At 37.2% G+C, this 23,313-nt stretch overlaps 2 protein-coding genes, 2 long non-coding RNA genes and 1 pseudogene across 4 annotated transcripts; 3 read left to right on the top strand and 2 right to left on the bottom strand.

Annotated features, from left to right (window-relative positions):
- Window positions 1-544: 544 nt before the first annotated feature.
- On the bottom strand, window positions 545-4,936 carry LOC130729365 (pentatricopeptide repeat-containing protein At1g06143-like). Its single transcript, XM_057581102.1, has 2 exons — window positions 2,848-4,936; window positions 545-2,432 (listed from the first exon to the last, which is right to left on the bottom strand). Exon 1 carries the CDS (start codon window positions 4,638-4,640, stop codon window positions 2,949-2,951), a length of 1,692 nt encoding a protein of 563 aa, XP_057437085.1. The 5' UTR covers window positions 4,641-4,936; the 3' UTR covers window positions 545-2,432; window positions 2,848-2,948.
- Window positions 4,937-5,325: 389 nt separating this feature from the next.
- LOC130732461 (uncharacterized) lies at window positions 5,326-7,735 on the top strand. The gene is made up of 3 exons (XR_009017040.1): window positions 5,326-5,646; window positions 7,140-7,266; window positions 7,385-7,735. It is a non-coding gene; the product is annotated as an uncharacterized LOC130732461 (long non-coding RNA).
- Window positions 7,736-8,580: 845 nt separating this feature from the next.
- Window positions 8,581-10,979, bottom strand: LOC130729366 (uncharacterized). Its single transcript, XR_009015967.1, has 3 exons — window positions 10,481-10,979; window positions 9,340-9,487; window positions 8,581-9,259 (listed from the first exon to the last, which is right to left on the bottom strand). It is a non-coding gene; the product is annotated as an uncharacterized LOC130729366 (long non-coding RNA).
- A 2,859-nt stretch (window positions 10,980-13,838) lies between these two features.
- LOC130729367 (FACT complex subunit SSRP1-like) lies at window positions 13,839-17,233 on the top strand (annotated as a pseudogene).
- Window positions 17,234-20,385: 3,152 nt separating this feature from the next.
- On the top strand, window positions 20,386-22,752 carry LOC130719687 (protein FAR1-RELATED SEQUENCE 5-like). The gene has a single exon (XM_057570300.1). It carries the CDS (start codon window positions 20,386-20,388, stop codon window positions 22,750-22,752), a length of 2,367 nt encoding a protein of 788 aa, XP_057426283.1.
- The last annotated feature ends 561 nt before the right edge of the window (window positions 22,753-23,313 follow it).

The raw sequence follows: 23,313 nt of genomic DNA on the forward strand, positions 1-23,313 counted from the left end.
ATTTTTACGTTATCATTATTGTTTTGTTTATTCATTTTGTAGGATTGGAATAAAAGTTGTTTCAATCTTATTGCAATTATACATTTATACTCCATCTTGTAACAAACTACTAGGAGTGACTAAAATCTAACTTATATTCGGACAAGACTTACGTGCGACGGAACAGAGCATAGTGAGAATTAATACCAAGTCTAAAGCAAAATACGATTTAAATTTTAATGGTAATTATTCATGTAATGAATTACATTTTGACGATTTCACTAAAAAAGTTACATTATTTTTTTGGTTTAAAAAAACTTAAAAAGTTACATTTGAAGATTATTTTAAAATATTTATATAAGAAAATTATTGTAAATTATTGAATAAAGATTTTCATCAAGAGAATTACTTTAACATTGACAATATGGTTATTGTAGGGAAATTTTTGCTTCCTTTTAAATTCTCTCACATATACAGTGATTAAAATCATAAAGTCCCCCTCCTTGTAACAAAAAAAAATCATAAAATCCTCCAATAATAATTTTGCTATTATTATTATTGTTATGTTTATTCATTATTATTGTGATCGGAGAAGGGCAGTGGAACCGGGTTACTAGGATGTGGTGTGGGACGCTTTCCTATAAATTACTTAGGGTTTCTCTTGGTGGAAATCATCACAGAATTGGGTTCTGGTCAAAGGTCATTGAAACTTGAAAGAATGAAGGCGAAACTGAATGGGTGGAAATCTAAAACAATTTCTCTTAGCGGAAGGATTGTGATTGTAAAGGAAGCTATGAATGTGTTAATTGCATATAATTTCGACCTATCGTTGCATATTTCGATTGGAACTTATACTGGGTTCAACTTAGGAAGTCGAAAGTGAAGAGAATCAAGGAAATTTATCAAGTGTTCAACGACTTCGACTGCAAAGCAATTTTTGTTCGAGACATGGAGGATTCCAAACGAGAAGCCGGTTGTCTTTTGAAGATACTTCACTAGGGACACGTATGGAGTAGAAAGACACGTGTAAGACGAAGTCATGTTTAGAAGACACTTGTAATAATTGTATTAATTGACCGTTAGAAGTTAGTTATATTTTAAGTCTATAAATAGCAGGTTTGTAGAGAGATGAGGGTTCACAATTTCTACTCGAAAAACTCTCAAGCGCTTACAATCGATCACAATGATTACAAGCCAAGTTAGAGTGAAAAAGTAGAGATTCGTGTGACACTTTACATTTTATAGTTTATTATTATTATTCAGATTCAGAAAGTTTATTTACGTTTTTATCTGTTTAAGTCGAATCTATTGGCTTATTTCTAATTTGTTATCAAGTTTCTTTAGTTTTGTTTGATTAAATTTAATTCATTTTCACCAAAGAACCCAAGAGGACTCGAATCAGTCCCAGATTGATCTTTGGATTCTTTATTTATTTGTGTTTACCAAAATTTTGTGTAAACAGAATGTTGTAGTTGTACCGTGATTTTACATGTCCATATACATTATAAGAAAATATATACATACGCATATAAAAGAACAATCAATAATAAAGAAAACCATCGGTAATCTTCTAGCAACAGAAAAAACAAACAGGTAGTATAACAAAAACTGAAAGAACTTCTCCCTCCAATCAAACCTAAAATAGCCAGGATAATGGGAAAATATAGACATGTGCATTTACAAGGACAATAATAAAGAATTTAACTATTTCCCGAGCTCTAAACTTTCCATTTTACAATGATGCATTCGACTTCCAGAACTCCAATGACATATTAATCAATACCCTTTTTTCCTGGTAATAGTGCTCAACTTTTAACTCTTTTCAACCCACATCCCTCCGCTTAAAAACCTTTCTTGCTTAGCAAACTTAAACTCGAACCTTGAATTTAAGGAGTTAGATTTGAACTCATCATGGAATTCTATGATTTGAAAGATTTAGGATCCCAATAATTTGTCAGTAGCCACCTAAAAAGTATATAAACATTAAACAGGTGAACGCGTGTCCTAGTCAAGTAGTCAAGGGCATGATTGACGGTTTGCACTGTAGCTCACCACAAATAATTTCAAGCAGCTAATCTCCCCCCTCCAAATAAAAGACACATTATTTCGGATTTAAAATTTAGTGCATGATATATCAGATTCTATACCTTTGTTTTGGTTAGAATACATAGTGATGTCAAAGAAAAATGATGAAGTGTGACCTGCTTTGCACTTGTGAACTCAGAAGCCCAAGAAATTATTTCTCTTCAGCTTTTCAATATTATTGCTATTACAGTGACAGTTTAAGAGCAAGCAAATCATCAATCAAACTGCGAATATGTTGTAACACATAAGCAACATGCAGTGCAGAAGAGCGTACCTGGGTTCCTGAGGACAGAAAACCAAATACTCCTCTCGTGCATCATCAGAGACTTTGGATTTGTCTGTTGTTGTCATTAATCATTACCCACTTGCTAAAACAATTGGACATAGATGGTAAGCTTTGTGAAAGTATCTAAAACATATGATAACATCAGACAGTACCGCATACAAAATTACTTGACCAGTTTGCATAATCCAAAGAGATTAATTGTTAATGTATATTGATTTGCATCGAAGGGAAGTTTATTGTTAATTTTAGATCTTAGAACAGTATATTTTTTAGCTTGAGTTTATAAAATTCCTAGCATCCTTGTGACGCGTAGTTTAACATCAAGCATCTTTATCTCCTATACCTTTGCCACTAAATAGCATGGGTTGCACACTTATTGCTGATGGTTAGATGAGGAATTAGATTTTATGGGAACATAAGAGATGAGAGATCAAGCAATGGTGGCTAGCAACGGACACTCGGTGAATAAAGGAGGTTAAGCAATTTTCTGAGCTTACCCTGCAAAATTTCAAGGCTTGCCTTCAACTGTTTGGCTGTACACAATTTATATTACAACCGTCCTTTTTTCAGGTTCCTCCTACTTGAAGAGCCAAAGTCATTATAAAATAGACCCCAGTTCAGGGACATAGCCAGCTAATCTCAACTGCTGATCCAGTTCAGATAGCAACAAGTTAACATGACCATAAGATGTGTGATAATTATCAGAAGCTGCAAATAGATGAATTTTCTGATTGATTTCAACCCAGCTAGAGCCAGGACAAGTCTTTTCCACACCCAAATCCTTCATAGCAATCCGGATCTTTGAAACCTCTTTCCACCTATTCACTTCAGCATACATATTAACAAGGAGACTGTAATACCCACTATTACTTGGCTCCAAAATCATCAGATTCTGAACAGCAACATTAGCTATTTCCAAGTTCCTGTGAAGTTTACACCCACTCAACAAAGCCCCCCAAATAAAAGAGTTTGGTTCAAATGTCATGCCCCTGATCATCTCCAAAGCATCTTCAATCAAACCACCCTTGCTCAGTAGATCAACCATGCATCCATAATGTTCGATTCCAGGACTAATACAATAATCCTCAATCATACTCACAAACCTGGACCGACCCTCTTCTACAAACCCTGCATGGGTGCAAGCCGTTAAAACACTAACAAATGTAACCCCATTTGGCCTGATTCCTTTCCTCTCCATTTCACTAAACATCTTCAATGCTTCTTTTGCATACCCATGCGTGGCAAGCCCATCGATCATAGAATTCCAACAAAAGAGGTTCTTCACTTGCAACTTGTAGAACACCAGAAGGGACCTATCTATGCTCCCACATTTGGCATACATATCAATCAGCGAGGACCCAATATAAACATCAAGACCAAACCCATTCACCATCAGATAATGGTGCACCTCCTTTCCTAACCCAAGCGCCCCTAGATGTGCACAAGCTGAAATCACAGTGGTCATGGCCACCTCATCAGGCGCCAATCCTCTGCTAACCATTTCATGAAAAAGCGTCACCACATCACCAAATCTCTTGTTTCTTGAATAACAAGTCATCAGGGTAGTCCACGAGATAACATCCTTACACGGCATTCGGTTAAACAAAATCTCAGCACACTCGATGTTCCCCGATTTAGCATACCCATCAATCATCGCGTTCCACGTAGCGCTGTTTCTCTCAGGCATTTCATCAAACAGCCTCGCCGCGGAGTCAACCTCACCACACCGCACATGCGCAGAAATCATGGTCGTCCAAGCAAACGCGTCCCTCTCAGGCATTTCATCAAACACCTTCCTCGCATCACCCGCGAGACCCAACATCGAATAAAACTCAACCAGAGTGGTCTGAACAAACACATGGGCATCAAACCCGCGTTTCCACACGTGCCCATGAACGGTTTTACCCGCAGCTGAATCCATTAACAGGGTGCAAGCCTTAACCAAAGACGAAAACGAGTAGCTGGTAGGGACGACGCCGTTTCTGAGCATCTTCACGTAACATGCTAATGCTTGGTGAGAGCGATGGCAATGGACGCAGGTTCTGAGGAGTGCGTTGTAAACGAGAGCGTTGGGGTTATCCATGTGGGAAAATGCATGAGTTGCGAGATTTATGGTTGTGCATGCGGCTATGAATTGGTTCATCAAGAAGGAATCTTGGTTGGCGTTGGTTTTGATCATGTTGGCGTAGACGGATTCTAGTGTTTTCTTCTCCCTCTTGGAGCATCGTTTTATCTGGTCTAGGATTTTGTCCTTGAGAGTGTGAATTTTGCAGTGTTGAAAGTTAAGCATCAATAATGCATATATGGGAGAAGGGAGAGAGATTCTGAAAGTTCTATTGCTTTGTTCATGTACACATTTTTTTTGTCACTCATTTGGGCCTACTTCGTTTTGGTTATTTCCAAACCTCTTCTAATGAACACTCAGTTGGCACCTCTTCTAATGGACACCCAGTTGGCAGCTATAGACCATGTTACCTCCATCCATGATAGTATCCATGTCCATGCTAGAGCATTAGAGTCCGTGCTATTGCACTTAAAACACACTTCCACTCAATTCAATCACTCAATTTGAGTTCTCCTCAGGATTGTTCCAGAAGAGGTTGGGAAATGGGAATTAGATTTCCCACCCAGCTACTATTAGATTTCACACCCCCGAAAATTCAATTTTTCAAGTTCCGAATTAGTTTGAGATTTTATGCTCCGAATTAATTCGGGATTTAAATTTCCGACAGTGCAAAATACAATGTAATACCTCACTTTTAAATGGGAAAATACTCCGATAATTCAATTTCCGGAATATTTCGGGAATTAAAGTCCCGAAAGTGTTTTAAGTGGGGTGTCATTTCTAATCAATAATGTTATCCCCACACCTTGAATAGTGATTCCTCTCCATTTCCACCTTTGCCACATCACACGCTGCCATTCAGCTTGCCACCGTGGCACAGAGAGAAGAAAGTTGACAAATGAGAAAGTGAGGGAAAATTGGGTGGGAAAACAAAATTGGAAAAAATTAGGGTTCTCTCCCCCAAAATCAAATCACCACCTTCTTGATTCCTCAATTGAGAATCCTACGACTTCTTGTTTCCTCAACTCACCACCTCCATTTCCCCTTTCTCCTGTAAGCTGCCGCACCACCACCTCCATTTGCCCTCCCTTTCTTCCTTCGCCGCCACCTCGCTGCCTCTAGCGCCACCAACGAGGTCCTCTTCCAGCGACGAGCAACACGCACGCTTGCAACAGTGCCGCCGCCACACTCCTCGTCAGTTCCAGCGCCGTTGCGAGCCCTTTGTGCAGAGGTAAGGTTACAACTTCTATAATTAGTTTGTTTTTTCTCTGTTTTTGCATTTGTCCTGTGAAGAATTGATACTTAGGATTTCATACAAGAATGTATATGTATGACGTACACACCTAGACTTGTGATCAACAAATCATTTTCTGTGCTTGTCATGAACGAAACTTGCAACACGTAGGAAGAGTTCTCACCTCATTTGAAGACCAAAAATTTATTTTTTTCCTAACCTAGGTAGTTGTTATTATTGAATGTTCTTCTGTGGGTCAAAATCCATGATTGGATTATGGAAGTTACTAACAAGTAGTCACATGTGTACTGTATACTGCCCACTGCCAAGGGTGTCATGTAGTGCAAATGAAAAAGAAATGTAACTCTTGAAATGGACCAAGGGTTTGTTGAGCAACAGTTTACTAGCTACTTGTAGTCATTGCCTTTGATTCATCAAATGGAACCACTCCATATATATAGGCTATAACATCGTGTAATGTAGGCTGAAACCTTAGTTTTCTCCCTTTTTCACCCTTTGCCTATTTGTGTGTCAGTCAAGTGTTTTGAACATGAAAGCATTGTTTAGCGATAAGAATTTTGTTTCCTAAATTTCTTTTTTCTGAAGAATAATCTTCTCTTGTTTCCTCAATTGGTCTTTAATTTTGAAACCAGATGGTGCATCATAATTGATATATATCTGAAATGGTGACCAGATGTTCACAGAAATGCATATGTTTTAAACATGAACTACCCATCCATTTACAGTCAATTCATATTAACCTTATCCACTTAATTGACTCCAATATCAATTTGTGGGACAACTAAATGTAAATGAAGTTTGATAATGGTCTCAAATAATTCATCTAAGTTTAGGGCCAAAGTCCATTAAAAATAGCCTTATTTAAAAGCAACTACCCGCCAAGTCAGACATTACTACCCAAGTATATGTAATAATTATAATGTGATATTTGTTATGTGCCATTGAGATTAAAGGCTCTTAATCTACTTCAAAATTAAAAACATCGTTATCTTTCATAATTGATTTATATCTGATATGGCGACCAATTGTACACAAACATACCCATGTTTTAAACCTGAACTGCCCATCCATTTACAGTCATCCAAGAGTTGGAGTAAAGATGCACCATCTAGTTTCAAAAAACTGGTAAATTTGATGTACTATGTTAACCAGAAATCTCAAAAAACTGGTATAACTGCAGCAAAATTACTCTTTTTGTACTCTCTCTCCCCACATGTTAATTGGACATCTTATGATATGTTAAAACTTTAATACAGTGGTAAGTTTTGAGTGATTTTAGGATTGTGTCCTAATGTTTCTTATATATTTACAACAATAAGAATGTGCAATGCCATTTGAAGTATTATTGATGGAAGGATACTATTATCCATTTAAACTGAAATATCCAAGGCCTTTCTCTGAAAAATTAGTCTTTTCCTAGAAAGTGTTGCTGTTATCTTACTGAAATTAATAATTGTTCATGGTTGCAGTTCTTAGATAATTTGGAGTTAGGATAAAGGACCAAGCTTTATTCCCTTCCAACGCCGCCTCAAGTGAGAACTTTGACCTTAGTGTGTTGTTATCATGAAGCGTTCCAATTCACAAGGCGGGCATAAGGTATGAAATTATGGTGAACGTTTTGATTTCTAATGTCACTAATGTTTTTTTTAATAATTGAAGCTATTTTTTTACTATCAATTATAAATGTGACACTGCCCCTGATTTTTTGAAATAGGGTAGCTGTTTTGTGGATATATTGTGTTCGAATGAGAAGCGAGATAGAGTCCTAGTTGTTGCCAACGTAACTCAACTATTGTGCTAGGTTGCACCTCACATCAAAGCAAGGAAAAGTTCTTCATCATTGTCTAGGATCCATGCACATCTCATTGTCTGGCTTGTTGTAGGATAATAAGCTCATGCTTTGTATATAGAGATGAGAATGTATTTGAGTCAATTAAGTTAATCTGATTTGACTGTATATGGATGGGTAGTTCAGGTTAAAAACACGGGTATATCTATGAACAATTGGTCACCATATCAGATATAAATCAATTTGAAAGATAACGATGTTTTTAATTTTGATGTAGATTATGAGTCTTTGATCTCAGTGGCACATAACAGTATCAAATTATAGTTATTACATATACTTGGGTAGTATCGTCTGACTTGGCGGGTAGTTGCTTTTAAATAAGGCTATTTTCAATAGTCTTTCTTCCAAAACTTGAATGAATCTTTTGAAACCATTCTTAAACTTTGTCTAATTAAATTTAGTTGTCACACAAATTGGTATTTGAATCAATTAAGTGGGGATAAGGTTAATCTGAACTGAATGTAAATGGATGGGTAGTTCAGGTTTAAAACATGGGTATATCTATGAACAATTGGTCACCATATCAGATATAAATCAATTTGAAAGATAACAATGTTTTTAATTTTGATGTAGATTACGAGCCTTTAATCTCTGTGGTACATAACAGTATCAAATTATAGTTATTACATATACTTGGGTAGTATCGTCTAACTTCGTGGGTAGTTGCTTTTAAATATAGCTATTTTCAATAGTCTTTGTTCCAAAACTTGGATGAATATTTTGAAACCATTCTTAAAGTTTGTCTAATTAAATTTAGTTGTCACACAAATTGGCATTTGAGTCAATTAAGTGGATAAGGCTAATCTGAATTGACTGTAAATGCATGGGTAGTTTCGGCTTAAAACATGGGTATATCTGTGTACAACTTGTCACAATTTCATATATAAATCAAATTGAAAGATAACGATGTTTTTAATTTCGAAGTAGATTAAAAACCTTTAATCTCAGTGGCACATAACAAAGTATCACATTTTGTTATTACATATACTTGGGTAGTGATGTTTAACTTTGCGGGTAGCTGCTCTTAATAAAGGCTATAAATATATGTCTAAGGTACAAGATTATATAAGTTCAAGTCCATTTTAAAAATGCATTATAGCATAAACACAAGAATAGGATTCCTACATTCAATTAACATAACAAAACCACCATAGATGGTGCATCTACATAGTGCATCAAAGCTACCCCATTAGTTAACAAAAATTTCTATTTAGCACATGACCCATTCTCTTCAAAAAAGAACACAACAAAAACTGTCACAAGTTTCCAGCTTTAACCTCCTCGCCCTTGTTGCATCTCCTCTGAATCTCTGATATATAGTCCAAGGTAATCTAGTTATTGCACTTTCTTGGTTCATCCTTAAGACGCGTGTATATGTTGGATTTTACTTGCAGATTTTGTTCCTCAATGTGGCATTCATCATGATCATGATCTTTGGCCGAACTACGATTATCATCACACCATGTGTTTGCTTCATCCTCACACGTGTAATTAATAGTTTGTGGGCTTGACTGCATAGTTGGTTGAAGGACTTGCTTAATCATCATCAAATCATCTTGAATAAAAGATATCATTTCCTTGATCTCCTTGTGTGCAAGTATGACCTGATGTTTACATGTCTCTCTCCGCATAAAAATTCAGCTTGTGCCAATGGGGAGACCCGCTTGGTGCCTTTTGCATTGCTTCCATCACAACATCATTCTGTAGCTCTTCACTTGTGGCAGCCAACTTCTCAAGTATCTGTCAATGAATATACAACATCAAATATTTACCAAAATATTAGCCCTATAATTTTCAAATTTACTGAATTGCATTCTTACACGATTGTCTTGAAATGCTTTCAATATTTTATCCTTGGTGCATTGCAACATTTCACCAACGTAAAAATGGCAAAGAAAAGTAAGTATCGCCATCTTCCTTTGACTATGAGGATCCCCGTTGCAGAAAAACCAAAGATTTGGTTCACAGCTGGACAATATATTCAAAAGCAGAATACATTCATACTCTTACTACAAATGACAAAAATAAAAACCAAAGAATCAACTTTAAAATTCACTTCACCATAAGGAACCTCATAAAGCACATGTTGTGCCAAACATAGTTTCTGAAGAAAATACTAGGAGCATTGTACAAGGGGTCTCAAAATCAGTGCCTCTTAATGGAAATGCACAAAAAAATTGATTGCAGAAAATCATAAATTTGTTTGCAATTTGATTCTTCTCTATTCAATCCAGACCAATACACTCTCTTTTTGTTAGTATAATACTAAAATACATGGAACAAGTAACGCACAGGAACCAACCATAAAGCTACAAATAAAAAACATCCAAAACAAAATCATCAAACATCCAAAACAAAACATCATCTTATATTGTCATTTAGCAAAAGCCCCATCACAGAACCCATTGATTATTTCCTTAAGCAACCATGGATCAGCTTCACCAAAAGCATATATTTCAACTGTTTGGTACAATGATTTTCTGACAAAAGCAAATATATTATTCTCTAATTATTGACATTGATTCTATAATTGCATAGTTTTCTTTCTTGCTGCAACACCACAACATCTCTGCATTTTTGTAATGCAATCTTCGCTACTCTTTTCTTTGCTGCTCCACTCAAAACTATGACAATCCAAGAGACCCAAGAATCTCCCAATGCAGCTCTATCTTTCATGATTCAAACTTATTGATCCAGAAAGTGATTAGGAAAAATCAAATCCATGGGTACAAAAAAAAAAACAAAAGAGAAAAATACCCAGAAGAAATAAAAGAAAAATTTACAGCACCCAAATGAAACTAATTCAATACAACAGAAAAATTATTTAGGGGAGGTTCTCTAAACCCATATCAATTCACCAAAATCAAAATTTTCAACAAATCCATTTGCATTTGGGGAAAATAATCAGGACCCAGATTGTGATTTTCTTGGAAACAGATATAATAACAAGCACCAGCATACCTTGTTTATCAAGGGGGAGAAGGGTGGTTTTGAACCAGGGAGAGAGAGAGGGGGAGAGAGGCGGTGGGGACGAGGGAGGACCGGCGGTGGGTTATCCCAGCGGCAACATGGAAGAGCGATCCCAGCGGCAACGTGGAAGAGCGACCAGCGCGGGAGCGGGGGGGGGGGACGACGGTGGCTGAGGAAGATGGTGGGGGAGAAGGTGGCTGAGTAACAAAACCCTAGAGGTGAAGATGAGAGAAGCTGCTGGCTTATTTTGAACCCAAAATTTCGTTTGCCCCTTTCAATATTCCCGTCTCTCACATCCAACTTGGTTTTACCTCTCTCATCCAACTGTAAGATGACATGGAAAATGATCAATAGAAGCTTATGTGTACAAGGTGGAGATGGAGTGGTTTACTGTACAAGGTGTGTATATATCGGGACTGATTTCTAATTAGTGGGGTGAGAAAACTAATTCCTTTGGGAAAGCTCTCCCAGATCGTTACAGTCGAGGTTTATTTTGAGTGTGTCTTGCGTTATTAGTTTCCTTTGGCTTGGATTTCAATGTGCATCCCACTGGGCTCGACAGGGGTAGTAACCCATGATCTTGACCCTCTCCTTGTATTGCCTTTGGGCCTTTCAATTTATTGGAATTATGATCCATTGACAAAAAAAACTCATTACAAAAGAATTATTTTCATATATATATATAGTATACAGTGGTAGAATCAAGAATTTTGTGAAGTCTAGACAAACTTTAGAACCGCAAATTCACACATGACACAATATATATAAATAGTTATAAATCGTCGAACTAAAATAGACTCGCCATTTTGCCATTAAAAGTGCTGGTAACTCGGGTTTCATTCCATTTACACGTGACACGTGCAAAAAGACAATACAAGATAAGAAAAAATGGAACATATCAATAGTGTGCTAAGTAAAACCACGTGGCAAATACCCTCTCCGAAAGGGTAGTGGCAGTGATAATAGAGGTTGTGATGGTGGCAATGGAGCTGGTGGTGTTATATGTTAGTGACAGCGGTAACATGGTGGTGGGAGAAGGTGGTGGTGGTGATAATAAAGGTTGTGTGGCGGAAGCGACGATAGTGGTTGACGGTGGAGGTGGTGATAGAGGCAGCGATGGAGAAAATGACAACGACAAGGGTGGTGTTGGATGGTGATGGCGGTGGAAGGTGGTGGTGGAGGTGGTTGAAGGGTGGCGACAATGGTGGAAAGTTGTGGTGACAGTGGAGGCGTGTAGGGTTGTGGTGACGATGGAGGCAGTGGAGGGTGGTGGTGGCGGTGATGGAGGGTGGTGGGGGTGAAGGTAACAGCGCATGGAGGTAGAGATTAAGACAATCGTTGAGGTAGTGGTGGAGGGTGGAGGCAACAGAGGTGGTGGTGGGGATGGAGGTAGCAACAGTCGAGGTGATGGTGACAATGATGATAAAGATGGTCGTGGTGGTGGGTGGAGGTGAGGATGGAGGCGGCAATGGCGTTAATGTCAATGGTGGTGCACTTTAGCTTAAAAGCCCAAAAAAAATTTGGGCATGTCAAACAACCAATTATCCTAAAAGCTTAAGGAGTTGAGTAAGGGTCAAAGTTAAGACCGACAATAATCAAACTCTAGAACGCTTAGTTATAAAAACTCTAATACTATGTCAAACAACCAGCTATGTGCAAAATTTATGTTGATGGATAAGGATAAATAAATGATTTTATATATTATTTCCTTTTTTTGTCCTTGATAAGTTACACTTGTTCATAATATCATTGATACGGTGGAGGCCCCTCCCGACAAATGATTTTTCGGACTTATAATCTCACCTTTATAGGAATTTAACTTGCCCACCACGTCTTATCAATCAATATCAATATCAATATATATTAGAAAAGAAGAACTTTCATAGTGACGTGTCAGCACCAGATTAATTTTTAGTGACGTGTCAGCACCAGATTAATTCTCATAAAAATTATTCCACGTGTCAATTTGTTAGAGGGTATAATTTTCAATTGATTGATCTTATTTTACCAGTTTGTTTCTTTTTTTAATTTTATATTCTAAACTAATTGATTGATCTTATTTTAAAATATTTGGTGTTTTAATTTATTTTTAGAGTATATTAATTAATTTTTATTGAATTTTTGAATTTTTAATTAATTCGGGATTTTATGAGTTTTTATTGTGATTTGCTAGATTTTAGTAGTTTTTAACTATCTTTATTTAGTACCTTTTTAAATTTTATATTTGATTAGGATTTAGATTGTTTATTTCTTAATTTATCTTATTATTTATGCAATTTTACTTCCGGGAAATATTTTATTTTTTTTTAGATTTATTTATAGAGTATAATAATTAATTTTTATTGAATTTTCGGATTTTTAATTAATGCAGGATTTTATGAGTTTTTATTGTGATTTGCTAGATTTTGGTAGTTTTAATCTATCTTAATTTAGTATTTATTTAATTTTAATTTCAGGAAATATTTTATTTTATTTTTGAGTTATCTTTAGTGTATAAATTAATTTTTATGGTATTTTTATTAAATTTTCATATTTTTATTTAATTCAGGATTTTATGAGTTTTTATTGTGATTTGCTAGATTTTGGTAGTTTTTATCTATCTTTATTTAGTACATTTTTAAAGTTTAGATTTGATTAGGATTTATGTTGTTTATTTCATGATTTTATCTTAATTTATCTTATTATGTATTTAATGCTAATTTTAAGAAAACAGAGCTAATTTGGTGCAGAGGGTCCACAAAGCTACCATAGACACGCAGAGATTTGATAGCTGTTATTTCTACCTCTACCACATGTCACTATCAGGACAGAGGTATGTCATAAGATGATGTTACGTGAAGTAGAGTTTATCATGTTGTGATTGATGGTTTGTGTCATTTCAGTTTATCCTTTGTTTGTAATTTAATCCTGGATTCTTAGATTCCACATATTTTGTGTGTTTCGATCCAAAAGTTTACAAATTTTTGCATATACAAGGGACCCTTCAACGAATTATCATTGAAGACGTAATGTTTTGATTTTGATGTAATGTTTTTTCCATTGTTCTCCTTCCGCTTTCGTATTTTTTTTAAACCAGATTTTGGTATAGTTTGTAGAAATTCATGCGTGTGAAGCCATTCTAAACCAGATTTTGGTATAATTTGTAGAAATTCACGAAACTTAGGATATCCTTAATTTATATTCAGTAACAACAAAATAGTGTTTTTAGCATATCAAATTTGTATAAATCTATATATTGATTCATGTCTCAAACACAAGAGAAAAATTCACCGTGCAACGCACGGGAAAAATATACTAGTTAGTTTTAAAATTATGAAGTTACCAAACAAACACAGCACACTACTCTCTTCTGCCCTATTTCGTAAAGCCCATAGTTGATAGTTCATATATTTTGTTTCCGTACCGAGACTGTGGCGGTAACTTCATTTTTCTCCGTGGCTCTTCTAAGAACACAGTCTGGTTCCTCTCATTTGCAGCCATGGCGGACGTTCATCTCTTCAACAACATCACCCTCGCAGGCCGCGGCGGCACGGTCAGTTCTCTCTCTCTCTCTCTCTCTACTCATCTTCTTCAAATCCCTAATCTTTTATTTCGCTCCAACCACCATTTCACTGTTGATTTCACTTTATCTAATTTATTCTACTTGGGTGTTGCATTTTTATGGTCTAATATTGTTCTTGTTATGATCTCAGAAAGATTCATTCAGGGAGAAAAGTTTCCACATGCCCAATTCCAACACCCAGTATGTTAGTGATGAAATAATGCCTATGGCTGATGTTGGTGATGAAATAATGCCTATGGCTGATGTTGGTGATGTAATAATGCCTATGGCTGATGTTGGTGATGAAATAATGCCTATGGCTGATGTTGATGCTGGAGGTGAAGATGCTGTTGTTACATTTGAGGGTATTGGAATCTTTACACCAAGGTGATGATGGAGGTCTTTCAATTAAAAACCACCTGTTTTTCACGAAAAAAGGTTAATTCCTATTAATGCAAATTTCTATTATTGTGCAGAGGACGTTACAGTGTTGAGTTACACCTCTCATTCTTCCGACTTAGAGGACCGGCTAATGATTTCAAAATCCAGTATAGCAGTATAGTTCGCCTATATTTACTTCCTAAGGTTTATTTCCTGCTCATTTGTTTGAATTTAGTGATATACGAATATTAATTTAGTGGAATCAGCAAACCATGTCTTATAATCGATGCTCTTATCTGGATTGTTATTATACTGACAACTTCTCATCTCTACTCAACTGATTGTATTTATCCGCAGTTAAATCAGCCACGTACTTTTGTCGTTATTAGTCTTGATCCTCCTATTCGGGAAGGACAAACGTTGTACCCTCATATTGTGATGCAGGTGATTTTGCCTTCTGTTTTATGATTAACAATTTAGGTGATACGCTGGAACGCATTTTGCTTGCTTCTGAACCTGACATTTTTTTGCTCATTTCTGTACAGTTTGAATCTGATTTCGTTGTTCAATGTGAATTGGCAATAAACGAAGATCTTTATAACACTAAGTACAACGACAAGTTGGAGCTTTCTTATAAGGTATTGCTCAAACTGTTGATAATTGATTCAACGATACTGCACCTCAAATGCTGCTTGCTTGTGTAATTAAAGAGAACTTATTTTAGTTGATTGATGAATCAAGAATTTCATGCCTATGGGTCTTGCATAGCGATGCAATTGTTGAAATGTATCACTTATAATTCAATTATCAGGGTCTGATCCATGGAGTGTTCACTACAATATTATGTGGCTTGTCTGGGTCCAAAGTTACAAAGCCTGGAACATTTAGGAGTTTTGTACATGGTTATGCAGTGAAATCATCTTTGAAAGCTGAAGAAGGTTATCTGTATCCCCTTGAGAAGAGCTTCTTTTTTCTACCTAAACCTCCCACTCTTATTCTTCACGAAGAGGTAAAATCCAGTTCTTTTTTACTGATGGTCAGATATGTTCTAGGCTACTTGTTGACATACATATGATGTTATACATTGGAGGTTTTGATTTTTTCATCCTTTCCTACTAGATTGACTATCTGGGATTTGAGCAACATATTGCCCGTGGTTCAAAAATATGCTATTTTCACCTTCTCATCAGACTAAAATCTGAGCAAGAGCATCTCTTCTGCAATATTCAGAGAAATGAATTCAACAAGTTGACTGCGTTTATCATGTATTAGCTCATTGCCAAATTTTACTTAGTTATAACTAGTTGTTTTAATTTTATAAACGATTAATTTTTGTCCTGCACACACAGATCAAAGGGGTTAAAATTGATGGACTTAAGAAGTGCCCATGCCCAGCCAGCTGTTGCTTTGGCTCGGATTCTTGGGAATGATGATGCTGTTGATCCACATCTAGAGCGCATTAAAAATGAAGCTGGTGGAGATGAAAGTGATGAGGAGGTACCCAAATCTGTATTTGATATAAATTTGTATTCAGTAATTGATGGGACAGCATTACTATTTTTGGATAATATTCAGGCATGAGAAGACATAAGTGAGCTTGGAATTCTGCTCACATTACTATTTTTCCATTCTTAAACTTGCATTTTTGCGCTGAACTTTCTCCTGCTCATTGATCTATCCTTCAGTTTCTAGTATTGTTTGTTACTATTGTGTTTGTGCTCATTTGCTCTGTCTTGTGTTAATGTGAGCATGTCTCTTCACTCTGCATGCAAGTTTCCCCACTTCCCCATTTTTTCTTTGGTCGGCACCCGGTGTCGGAGATTTTGAAATCTTGGTTTGCTTCTGCATTATTAATCAGTGGCAAATGTCTACAGGATGAAGATTTTGTTGTTGACAAGGATGATGGAGGTTCTCCAACTGATGATTGTGGGGGAGAAAATTCTGATGCCAACGATGGTGGGGATGAGAAAGAGGCGAGTATTTTGTTTTTATTTGTCTTCATTACCTTGTGATACCTCCCCTTTACTCTCTATGATACCTCCCCTCTACTCTTTAAATCATCGGTGTGCCAGCCTTACCTTAATGATGTTCAATTTTCAGAAGCCTGCCAAAAAGAAACCAGAGAAGGATCTGTCTACTAAGGCATGTACTTCTAAGAAGAAATCAAAAGATGCTGATGAAGATGGAAAGAAGAAAAAACAGAAGGAAAAGGACCCAAATGCACCCAAGAGGGCAATGTCTGGTTTCATGGTCTTTTCTCAAATGGAAACAGAGGTGCGTTCTTTGTCGTACATATTGGCAATGTGATTTTGGGTTTGGGCGTGTGGGTTGCGAGTGGCTGTATTTATCACTCCACTCCGGCATAGCTATGTTACGTGGCTAGGTTTGTAAGGAAAATCTTTACATGCCAGGTTTTGGATAATCTGAGATCATCCTGCAAACATTTTAACTACTTGTTGTAATGATTGACTTTTCAAGCAGGAAATATATAATTTGAGTTCTCCCTACATATTATCTACTAATATTTTTTTTACTGATGGAATCTGAAGAAAACTAATTCTGGAATGTCATTTACGGATGTGGGGAAAGTACTTGGAGAGAAATGGAAAAAGATGTCAGGTATGGCTTGTTGCATTTTTGTTTCATTTCATGCAGTTCCACTGAGTGTCATTCATGATCAGCTCAGAGCTTATTTTTTGCTGTGACAAAGTTTTCTTTTTCTTTGTGTGTTGAATGCACAGCGGAGGATAAAGAACCATACGAGGCAAAAGCTGCCCGGGATGATAAGAAATTTTATATGGATGAAGATTAGTGGCTACAAGAACCCAACCCGTGAATGTTGATTCAAGAAATGAATCTGACAGTGCCTAATTATGTCAGCTTGCAATGTGTTTGTTGTGACAAAGGTTTTGCTCTAATATTGAAAGTATTTGTCAGCTTGCCCTGTGTAGACTAGGCTGAGGTGTTTAGGAAGTATAATTAGATATCTATGCTGGTAACCGTATCTGCTAATATGTATCATGTGATTTTTTTTTAAAAAAAGCACTATATATTATTTATCATGTGAATTTATCATTTGAATTTTTGCACTAGTAGAATTTCGTATGGGAAGAATGCTAAACGGTACCAATCCCCAATACAATTTCTTAGGCATCGATTAGATTGGTGTTAGGTCTCTCAAGTATTTAACGCAATTGCATTCACAGACTCTTGAACATGTAATCTCATTTAAGTATATATTACATCAATTTTACCTCAGTTATATGTAAAACACGACGATTATTATATATACTATCATTTGTTGTTATTATTAGATTGTGGATATTGTTAAATTAGGAAAATGTATTTAACCAATGTGGTAACGTAATAGCAAATACTCATTAACAAATATTAACACTATATTTACTAAAATACGTCTGCAATTCACGAGTTACAATACTACTTTGTAATAAACTTGTTGATTTTACGACTAGGTTGTGTCCAAGAGCCATATGCCAATGCATGTTATTATGTCTTCATGACTTTCCTTCTTGAGAATAAACACAAGAAGGAGATTGAACTGAATTGTGTTTTGAAATTCTTTGGCCAAAATTTGTTGTCTAAGTGAATAAAAAATGCTTTTATAGAAAAACACCTTTTGTTAGTTTCAAGCAATCAATAGATAGATAGAATAACAAAAGGTAAAGGTAAAGAGTGATAGCTCACATATAGTTAACCCAAACTTTGGTTACTTCTAGTCTTTGACCTCAACCAAAATCTTCCACTCGAACTTAGTCAACCAAGATCTTCCACTCGAACTGAGTCAAGTATTATCAAGGACTACTCATACTACAATCTTAAGGGTGTGAGAAGAAGGTTTGTGCAGCCTATCCCCTTTCTCTTCTCTTTGCTAATGGCAGCCTTGAATCATGACTGCGACACTATGGTTGCTCAGTTTGCACTCCGATGATGACGAGATCGTCTCCTCCTTTTTCTAGATCTCGTCGAGTAGCGTGCAACAACGGCCTTGTGCCGTCGTGAGCTCCAACGAGACACTATATGTGCGATTTTCGACCACCGGATCTTCAAATCACCCTTCACCCACTGCAATCTTCCTTCCTAAGCTCGAATTTCATCTCTTTTCACTGTTCTTTCTCTTCTCTAAAGCAGGCAGAGAAGCAACCCTCCAACAAGGTAGATGAAGGTGGGGGTTCTGAAGTTTTAGGGATTTTGGATTAAAATAGTTTTGTTCTTCTTTTAAATTTTTGGGTTTTTTAGGGTTTGAATTTCTGAGTTTAAGGATTTGAGTTATGGAGGAAGAGAAAGAAGGGAAAGAGGAAGAAGATGAAGATGGAAGAGCATGGACTAAAATTGATTTAAACATTTTCAAGGGACTAAAATTGATGCCCAAAAACCCACGTAGCCATTCTTCAAGTGACTAGGCTTGCCATTAGGCATTAACATGTCAAAAGAATTTAATTTGATTAAAAAAGATATTTCAGGGATGACATTTCAAATAACAATTTTCCAGGAATCCAATTTAATTTCTCTTACAATTTCAAGGACCCTAACCATATTTGAGCCTATTTAATATTCAATGTTATTTCGTGTACCCATTTGTTCAATGACAGGTCCGAGTAAATACCCGCAGGTATCGGGGCGGGTCCGTTGTCATCCCTACATATAGAGATGACAATGAGTCTCGGACCCATAGGGTACCCGTAAAAAAAACTCATTGTGAGTACGGTAAAAACTCGCTAGATGGATATGGGGTTGGGCATGGGTAAATACCCGTAAAAAATAATGGGTATGGGTGCGTGGTATGGGTGCTATAGTACCCAACCCGCCCCATACCCGCACACATATACTATTAGTTATATTTATTATACATACGCACGATAGCATATTAACAAACTTAAAGTTTTTTTTTTTTTTGAACTCAACAAACTTAAAGCTATATCTACTAAACTTACTCTTGAAAAAAAAAGTAAGTAATGTCTTAATATTAGATACTCCAAAGTTACTAATTTACTCTACATTTTTTATAAAATAAGTAAGTTAATTACCAACAACTTTATGATTATATTAAAAAGGTTTAAATACTCTGGAGGTCCCTGAAATTGTATGGAGTACGAAAATAAGTCCCTGAAATTTTTTTTTCTGATTCCGGATCCCTGGAAATTTTTTTTTTAATCAAAATAGGCCCCTACCCGTGTTACCAGCTTATGTGGCTCTAGTTTTGCACAGTCATCATGTCCACGTGGCTTTTTATATATCCAAGTCATAAAAGCTCATTCATCATCAACCAGCTTTGTTTCTTCCTCATCAACAACTCCACGACGGCTAGGGTTCGTGAGCTTTCTTCGTTCTTCCTCATCAACAACCCCTCCTCCTCCTCTGTAGCTTTCTTCTTTCTTCTTCATCAACAGGTTCGTTGTAGCTTTCACCTTCTCATTACTCCATCTGAAGCATCCCTCCTCGAAGCACCCCTCCTCTGTAGCTTTCTGAATGATGTTGTAGAGTTAGTAGCTTTCAGCTTCTAATGAATGTGTTCTATGGTGGTTTCCTATGCAGTAGTGTGAGCTCGGTTTGGTTCGCCGGTGGTGACGGGTTTGTTCTGCGGTGGAATCGGGTTGGTTCGCCGGTGGGAACGAGTTTCGTTCTCTGTTCGCGTTAGTTGGTGGAAACGGGTTCGCCGGTGGGAAAGGGTGGGTTTGCTGGCTGTTGAACATGTCTTCCCATACCCAGGAGTCTAGGTCGAACACTCGGATTGATGAAGCAGCACTTGATTCATCTGCACTTCAGGTAACAGTTAAATTGCATAATATGGTTTCCAGTGGCAAAGTGTTTGATTCCATGAGAATTGTTGCAGCAAAGATAATGTGTGATTTTAAATTAAATTATAGCATATTGTTTTTTTAGTATATGGGTTGTTTGATTTGGGGAAATTTATTTAATTTGACTACGCTAGGGTCCTCAGCATGTTGTTAGATTAATGGTTGAAGGAGGGGAAGTTGATGTACATGTCTCTGTTGATGAGGAACAAGGGGCTGATGCAGAACAGGAAAGTGGAGATGAACAAGGGACTGATTCTGATGAAGAAGAAGGTGAAAAAGAGGCTGATGAAGAACAGGAAAGTGGAGATGAACAAGGGACTGATTCTGATGAAGAAGAAGGTGAAAAGGAGGCTGAAAATGGGCAAAATGAACAAAATGTTGATGTGGAGCCTCCAAGTGAGATTGCTATCAATGGTCTAGAAGATTTGGGGATTGTAAATTTCAAACAACTATCTGTCAATGACATAGTTACCTATCACTTTCCGGATCGTGAGGTTGCGTACTTGTTCTACAGTTGGTATGCTCGGATGCATGGATTTGCTGCGAGGAAGGCTAAGGTCCTCAAAAACAATCACGGAGATGTAATCCAGCAGAGATTTGTTTGCTTCAGGGAGGGTAAAAGGAAAGAGAAAGCTGGGCCAGAGGTTGATGGTCATGCTGGTGAAAAGAGAAAGCGTTTTCCGAGAAAGTCCACAAGATGTGAGTGTAAGGCTTATTGTCAGGTCCATGTTCATAAGGATAACAAGCGTTGGCATGTTAGATCTATTTGTGATGATCATAATCATGTACTTGTTGAAGAAAAAATGATTGGATTGGCACCTACTCATAGGAGAATGAATGAGGCAGACATTACTCAATTGAATTGCTTTAGGAAGTCAGGCATTACAACTCCACAGGCTTATGGTGTGTTTGCCAACCAGATGGGTGGATATCAAAATGTTCCATTTGGACCAAGACAAATGTACAATGAGAAATTTAAAAAGAAGAAGGTGGACGTATGTGATGCTAGAGGAGTGATTGGTTTCTTACGAAATTTGAAGGAAAAGGATCCTGGCTTGATGTGGAAACACACCTATAATGAGGAAGGAAGGTTGGACAAGTTGTTTTGGAGTGATGGAATCAGCCAGGACAACTATTTATTGTTTGGGGATGTGTTGGCATTTGATGCCACATACAAGAAAAACAAGTACAAGCGGCCACTTGTGCTTTTCTCTGGAGCTAATCATCACAATCAGACAATTATATTTGCTGCAGCTTTAGTTTCTGATGAGAAAGAGGAGACATATGTTTGGTTGCTTCACAATTTGTTAGATGCAATGCGAGGGAAAGCACCGGTATCAGTAATCACAGATGGAGATGTGGCAATGAAAAATGCAATTAAAATTGTGTTTCCAAATGCTCATCACAGGTTATGTGCTTGGCATCTTCTTCGGAATGCAGTGAGCAATGTTGCAGAACCCAAGTTTATTCAAATGTTTTCAAGATGCATGCTTTGGGATCTTGAAATTGTGGAGTTTGAGGACAGGTGGGCTCAAATGGTTATTGAATGTGGGTGTGAAGAGAATGTTTGGGTTCAGGATTTGTATGAGCGGAGGAAGATGTGGGCTGCTGCATATATGCGGGGTGAATTCTTTGCGGGCTTTCGTACAACCTCTCGGGTTGAGGGATTACATGCCCAAGTTGGAAAGTTTGTAGACTCATGGAACAATTTGACTGATTTTATGCATAACTTCTTTCGATATATGAGTTATCAGCGACAAAGGGAACTTGAAGCAGATTTTGCATCAATGCACGGTGACCATGTGCCGCAAACACAATTGAAGAGGCTTGAAAAGTCAGCTTCCAACCATTACACGAACAACATTTTCAGGCTTGTCTCTAAGGGTCTTCACCGCTGTTTGATGCTCAAGGTTAGTCTTTTCAAGGAGACTTCAACTTGCATCATTTACTTTGTTGAAAGGTTTTCTCTGTCTAGTCGGAGATGGAATGTGACTCTGTGCAAAACAACCAGTGAGTTCAAGTGCTCTTGTATGAGGATGGAATCATATGGCATTCCATGCGACCATATTCTTGCTGTTTGTAGATATCTAGACCTGCCTGGAATTCCCTCATCATTAATTATGGGGAGATGGACCAAGGATGCAAAAGAGGGGCTTGAGCTGCGTGGGGAACAATTGGGTGCATGGGACCCCATGGATCTATGTAGATTTACTGTATTGAGGGAAAACTGCAGGCGAATGTCTAAAGCAGCATGTAGAGCACGGGAAACATTCCGGGACACAAATGAACTGGTTCTAAAGCAAGCAAGGAGGTTGGAGAAATTGGAGAAAGGTGATGGTGTGCAACAAGCTGTACATGTGGTGGCCAATGATCCTGAACAGTTCTTGCGTGACCCACTTAAACCCATCAAAAGGCGCATTGGTAGTGCCTCTAGAGGTAGTGGACTGGGGAGGCGTACTTCCCACTGTGGTCTTTGCGGCGGGGCAGGGCATAATCGAAAAACATGTCTACGGGCTACACAGTGAAGTGAGTATTTTGACTTTCTTCATGTTTGGTGTTTTGCATATGCATTTATGTACATGGTTCTGTTAGTGGCCTAGGCATTTTGACTTACTTCATGATGTTCTTGTGCAACAAATGTAAAACTACATGAACAAAACATATTTTGCTTTCTACCACTTACTTGACATTGGCCTCTGTTTTTGTCATCTCACAGGTTGAATTGTGCACTCTTGGAAGGGAATCACACACTGTCATGTGGAAGTTGGATGCTCTTTGTAATGAGCTTTAGTAATGTGCAATTCATGGATTTGTAATTTTCCTATTCACAAACTTGTGAGATACTTTGTGGGGATTGTAATGTTGTTTTATTTGAACCATCAGTACTTTAAATGGTTTGTTTTCAAATTCATCCATGGTACCATACGCATGGTTATGATAGATTCATTTAATTCGTGGCGTTTAGTTATAAATTTTGGAGGTTTGAAATTTACCAGGATGCAATATATATTTGCCCACCATTGAGAGAACTAGTTATATTATATGGATAATTACGTCCATCTCTAGCTGCCAAAGTTTTGTGGCAA

The sequence above is a fragment of the Lotus japonicus genome, chromosome 1, assembly GCF_012489685.1.
Source record: "Lotus japonicus ecotype B-129 chromosome 1, LjGifu_v1.2".
NCBI lineage: Eukaryota > Viridiplantae > Streptophyta > Magnoliopsida > Fabales > Fabaceae > Lotus > Lotus japonicus.